At 51.1% G+C, this 5,862-nt stretch overlaps 1 protein-coding gene across 1 annotated transcript; it reads right to left on the bottom strand.

The window, feature by feature from the left end:
• Positions 1–215: 215 nt before the first annotated feature.
• Positions 216–5,862, bottom strand: OTOP3 (otopetrin 3). Its single transcript, XM_005447286.3, has 6 exons — positions 5,457–5,862; positions 4,235–4,371; positions 3,451–3,509; positions 2,743–2,861; positions 1,428–2,359; positions 216–710 (listed from the first exon to the last, which is right to left on the bottom strand). Exons 1-6 carry the CDS (start codon positions 5,845–5,847, stop codon positions 540–542), a joined length of 1,809 nt encoding a protein of 602 aa, XP_005447343.1. The 5' UTR covers positions 5,848–5,862; the 3' UTR covers positions 216–539.

A 5,862-nucleotide genomic window follows, 5' to 3' on the forward strand; every position in this document is an offset into this window, starting at 1 on the left:
CTTTGAAAAATTATACATACAAAGTGTACGTTTGGTTCATTTCTGAATGACTGTGGCTGTATCTGCTTCTGGTGCAGCTGGTACTGATAGGTTTCTTCTGTGGTGGAGGGTGGCAGGCTGGTGGTCCTTGACTCTGGATATTTGAAGCGCTGTAGAGTGTAGATCAGTCTTTGTTGCTTTTGTTGACGGCTGCTCTTGCATTCTTTTATCTGGAAGATTTGAATAGGAGCTGGTAAAGTCCCGCTTGCTACCGTACAGCATCCACTGGCAGACTCCTGTTAAGTACCAGCGTGCATGCTTCCTTAGAGCAGTAAGGCAGTTTGTTTATGGGCTGTGAGTCTGTTCTCTAATGGAGAAAAAAACGGATAAACCAACCTCTTTTTCTTCTGAAACTCACAGACATGTTGTGCAAGGAGAAGTCAAAGCAGAAGCCAGAGGGAAAAAGCTCAAAAGCTTCCGTGTGCATATCCACTGCTTACTGCATCTTTGTTCAGCGTCACTGTTTCACCCCAGCCTCTGGGGTGGGGAGTCAGCTCTGTTCAGGCTGTGATGTAGACCTCCAGGAGTCCCCCGACGGAGTGCATTCGGTAGAACACACCCAGTGGGAGGCCAAAGTTCACGATGGCGAACCAGGTGGAGTAGCCGTAAAATGACTTTTCCAGTCCATTCTCGAAGACGGGGTGAGCCCCAAATGTGGGCATGACCCACAGCTTAAGAGGTGTAAGGAAAAAAGAGCAGAAGTCAGAGGATGACACTGTCTCCTACCTGCACTCTAATCTCAGCACTGGCTCAAGCTGTTGTAGGAATATTTCAGGAGTATCGGGGGAGTCTCCCTGCCAGGGAAGAGAAGGAAAATCCCCTAGTTAAGTGGCTGACTCCTTGCTGTAAGTCACATCCTGCTGAATTCCTGGAAACCTAATGATAAGCCTTTTCTGCCCCAGCTGGCTTAATTTTTCTACAGGATTTCACTGTTTCCTTGGCCAGTTTATTTTCCCTGGATTAAGGCTGCAGTGAAGATCCACGTTGATTCAAGATCCTGGAGCACAGTGTACTTTTATCGGGTGAGTTTCAATTCTGGAGACTCACGTTTACACAGACTCCCTGCTGGTTTCTCCACCTACCTCCTGAAACACCCTTAATGAGTTTAACTTTTCCAGAGGCTAAAATGTTGGCGTCTATGGATTTATTGGCTGTCTCCTTCCTGCACCCAGAAAGCCTAGCCGTATTTGACTCTAAGGTTAAAAGGGAGACCTTATAGTTGAGAGAGTATTAATAGTAAAAATGATCTTGACTTGCCTCACTAGAAACTTGTTGGGCAAGAGTTGTCTGGAATTAGCAGCCCAAGAGAGAGACAGGGGGAGCATGTCTGTATGGCAGGTCGTCATGGCTCAGCCAAGCTGCGATACAGCAGAGCGCGCAATACTTACTATGATGTTGCACAAAACTAAGAAGAACGAGATCTCCCTTAATGCTCTTCTCTTCCAGCTCAGGTGGGAGTAGCTATGGATATAGGACAGCGAAGCTTTCCGGATCTCCTGTCCCAGCTCCAGCATGCTCACTCGTCTCTGGTTGTAGGCTTCATGATTCTGCTCTTCTTTCATTTCTTCCTCTTTGCTGGGAGACACCTCTGTGTGCCTCCGTTGGCTGCTTGTCATGGTGTCCTCTTCACGAGGTGGCTCTGAAGGCACTGCGTGCTGCCCAGCATGCTCTGGGTGTCTGGCCTCAGCTGCTGCCCCAGAGGGCTGCCGGTGAAGCCCATCGATGATGAAGACATTTTGGGTGATGTTCTGAAAGATGAGGAGGACAGAATAGGACAGGATGAGGCTGTTCAACAGGTCCCTGGGGTCAGTGGCCACAAGGGCAACAATGGAGAAGTAGGACATGCCAATTTGGCCAAGGGCTGCCCCCATCAACAGAATCACGTCCAGGCTGCGGGTTGGGTTCTTCAGCGTGTCCAGCTCCCTTTTTTCCAAGGCGTGGATGATTGTCCCAATCACTGCGCCCACACTCATCAGAGGCAGGAGCGCAATGTAGTAAGAATAATACATCACGAAGACCTGGCGGTTGGGGGCTGAGCCGGTGGCCTGGATCTGGTACATCATGAAGACGCAGATCCCGATGATTACAGCAGCGGCGCCCAGCAATGGCCCGAAAACCACCCCCTGGAGCTTGAACTTGGGCTTGCTGTGAGGGACGTGGTGGTGGCTGATGCGTCTCCCCACGTTCTTCCACATGACGTACAGCACAGAGCAGCAGACGAGGCAGAACTCGGTGTTGAAGGGGTAGAGCAGGATGTAGCCCTTCTGGAAGATTTTGCAGATGGTTGTGTTTGGGCATGTGCATGAGGCAGTCTCGTTGCCTGGAGCATGAGAAGAGGAAGGCAACAATTAAGAGGGAGATGGCCTGGATTTCATGGCTGTCTTTGGGAGTTTCTTGCATGCAGCGACAATTCCGTATCTCAGAAACAAGGATCAATAGGAAGTTAAGTGATTACTACTCTGTGCTCAAGGCTGTGAGGATTCAGAGTAACAGGGTTTAGCAAATGTTTTCTCCCCCCCACACCCCCCCTTGAAGGTTTTTTCCACTTGCAGCCCATCTCGAGACAGCTTCCAACAACAGGGAAGTTGCAGCATTTGGGGAACCGGTTGTGATACCCGAGTGCCTGAGATCAAGAGCTGCTGTCTCCCTAGAAGTTGTCTGTGTCAGCCTGATCGAAACACAGATGTGGAAAAGGAGCCTTGCCTGCAAATCGCTGCTCCACCTCCCGCAGCTGAGACTCTATCTCCATGTGAATGGTGTCGTTGGTCACGGCCAAGAGCCAGAGAAGGAGGTTAGTGGCTATGGTCAGCATCAGCCCACACCTGGGAGAAGAGAAAGGTCAGTGTGTTGCCTGTGGAGACTGTGTCCACCTGCCACGTGGTGCTGCCATTTGCTTCTCACTTACCCATGCACAAATGCATGCAAATACAGTCTATTTGTGCCTGTTCTGCATATGGGCATCGGTGCGTGACTTTGCACACACAAACACAGCTGAGTTACCTTCCCGTCTGGCTGTTTGCAAAGGAGCAGGGCAGGCAATGTCCCTCACTTAGGGGAGGGAAGCCTGAGACATCTCCCAGTGATGGGAATGGGGAGGCCACCCCCGCCACCACCTCCAGTCAGCGAGCTGGTCCCCGAGCCATGCAGCAGGAAGGTGTTTGGGGTTAGGAGGGAGCAGCAAGCTTTGCAGCAATCCGAGGCACAAATGAAAACCGAAGGGAGCTGGTGAGCCCAGGTCAGTGGGAGGAGGATGGGTCTGGTCAAGTCATAGCTTGGCTCTTGTGTGATGCAGAATATAGAGAGTCTGTGTGACAGCAGATGAAGACAGTTCTAGCAGGAATAACGAGATCATAAGCAGACAGAAGAGTTTCTTTAGAGGAGCACAAGGGAGTTGCTTCCCCCTGTCTGTACCTGGTGAAGTTGTGCTGGACTTGGATGCAGTCCTTAGAGTGATGCCACAGAAAAAAGGCCTGCAAATCAATAACGACAACACCGTGAGCGGGGTGGCGCTGGCAGCCTGCTACATGCCTGGTGGAAAGGGACTGGCAGGCAAGAAGGTACATGCCCGAGTGGGAGTAAACCTGCTGCCATGCAAGAGGCACAGGGACATGTGTGCACCCGCATCTCGGCGTGTGCTGGCATCCTTAGGTGACAGCAGCGTGTGGGTGCCTGCCCCTAACGCAGATCTAGATCTGCTTTTCTCTGTCTTGTATGTACGTGGGTATTTGCTTCTGAGATGGGAACTACTTCACTTCTCAAATATGGCTTTGGGCCTGCAAAGAAGAGGGTTGGTACGAGAGTAACAAGTTGCAAAGGGTGTGAGAGATCGTTGCACACAAAGGGTTTTGTTGGGGGATGTGCAAATGGAGAGAGGGGCTGGGTCTCAGACTGGTGCGCAAAGACACCCCTGGCAAAATCTGAAATTTCATCTCCTCTCGCCCTACTTGGCTTCAAAATAAACTCCTTTGGATCCTACAGTACAGCAGGTATTGCCAGAGCGATTTCTTTCTAATCTTACTACTTTGTCTCTGTCTGGCATATGAGCGGTGTGGGTGGTAGTTAAAATGGCATGTGATGCTTTAGTGCCTTTTAATACTCATGAGAGTGCCTCATGTGCACCCACTTTCCACCCCTTGGACTCTTGGGAATGGGGCAGAGAGAATAAGCAAGCTTCCAGAAGGGTAAGGTGCAGTACCTGGGTGCAGATAAAAAGGATTTCAATGGTGGGGAACACTATTTCCACTCCGGATTTGCACTGGATGAGAATTGCGCTGTAGCCAATCTGAAACACGTTCAGGAGGATGCTGAAACTGCCAAACAGCAGCACTGACCCTGGGCAAACAGCAAAAGCACCAGTAAATAAAGACATGCCGGTGGAGCATCTGAGCCTGGCTGGGGACTGGAGACCTTGTGCATCGTGGATCTGGGTGGAGCTGGAGGCTTTTCTGCCTGGAAGTTTCATGATTTTGAGATAAGGGGACAAAGGGGAGCCTGATCCCTGAACCTGGTTGTGTGCTTTGGCTTGTTTAAGGTGTTGAGACAACACAAGGTATCTTTTTGTGCTTGGATACAAGGTGGGAACAGGGTTTTGGTCTTTTCTGTGCAATCTGGGGTAACAGAGGTAAGGTAATGGCCGGTGACGGTTTCCGCCTTGCAGAGAAACTGTGGGATGAATGCAGCTCTAAGGCTTTTGGCAGCACCAGTCTGCAGAAGTTACGACCCTTTGATTGTTTCTGTCCTTTGCCTTGGACACCTCTCTACAGCTTTAGATGCTCCTGTACCTTGCAGCTTTCCTCCCTTTTCCATGCTTAGTTAACAAGACTGTGTGCTAATTAAAAACTCCATAACAGACCTGGGCTGCTTTGAGAAGTGTCATTTCACAAAGTGGAGCAACTACTGATGGGATATCTCCCAAGAAAGCCTGGGTGTCACTGGGGTGTGACTCGCTGGGCAGGAATCTTCCCCTGGAAACAAGGCTGCTGTGATGTTAAACAGGGATAATGGTGGCGTGGGGCTGCTGACACCCTTGGAGGGTAAATGTGGGCAAATCTCACTTTGCAGAGTGGCTGTGCCTAAAACCTTTCCTGCGTGTCTCCCCCTGTGCTCATTTGCTGGGCTGCAGGTGGGAGATGCCTGGGTTCTGCTTTGGGAAGGGACCACAGCAAAGCTGGTCTGGAGGCTGAAGGGAAGCCAAGCTCAAGACTGTCCTGGCTGCTCTGGTCCTTCTCTGTGGCATCCACTGTGCCCCTGTCTCCCCCAGCATCACACCACAAGCTGACAGGGCACTGGGAGCTTCCCAATGCCCTAAATACATCTTCTATGGCTCCTAGCTCCTTTAGTAGTGGGGGAAGAATTTCTTTATCTTCCAAGTACTGAGAAGAAAGGAAAAGGCAAGAGAAGATAAAGGAAGAACTTACCCCTAATCCAAATCGGCCCAGCATGGGAATCCCGGTACAGCACCGCGTGCGGCTGCCGACTGGTGCCCAGCAGGTAGTAGATAATCCAGCACAGGCACAAGACCTTGAGGATGGAGAGCAGGATCCAGACGTCCGCCAGCGTGATGGCCACGTGGTTGAAAATCATACTGCTGATGAAGGCGCTGCCCAGAAACACCACGTTCATGGCCAGCAGCCCTGAGAAGAGCTGCCCAGCTTTCTGAGCTTGCCTGTCCCTCTGCTGCACTGACGAGCAGTGACGGTACAGCCAGAACTTCTCGTAGTGGATTGTGGAGGTGTCTGGTGGGGTTGACGCTGACCTGCTCTTGCAGTGATGGCAGGGTTTTTGCCTTGAGACTCTCTTGTCCGACATGGCTCATCTGCCTGG

This window comes from Falco cherrug, chromosome 1, assembly GCF_023634085.1.
Source record: "Falco cherrug isolate bFalChe1 chromosome 1, bFalChe1.pri, whole genome shotgun sequence".
In the NCBI taxonomy this organism is placed as follows: domain Eukaryota; kingdom Metazoa; phylum Chordata; class Aves; order Falconiformes; family Falconidae; genus Falco; species Falco cherrug.

What these genes read in the sequence shown, in the direction of transcription:
- OTOP3 (XM_005447286.3), bottom strand. Translation starts at nt 5,847, where the DNA reads ATGTCGGACAAGAGAGTCTCAAGGCAAAAACCCTGCCATCACTGCAAG. An exon ending in TGGGCCGATTTGGATTAGGG is followed by an intron (nt 4,372 to 5,456) that starts GTAAGTTCTTCC and finishes CTGTTTGCCCAG; the next exon opens with GGTCAGTGCTGCTGTTTGGC. An exon ending in GGTGGAGCAGCGATTTGCAG is followed by an intron (nt 2,360 to 2,742) that starts GCAAGGCTCCTT and finishes CTCATGCTCCAG; the next exon opens with GCAACGAGACTGCCTCATGC.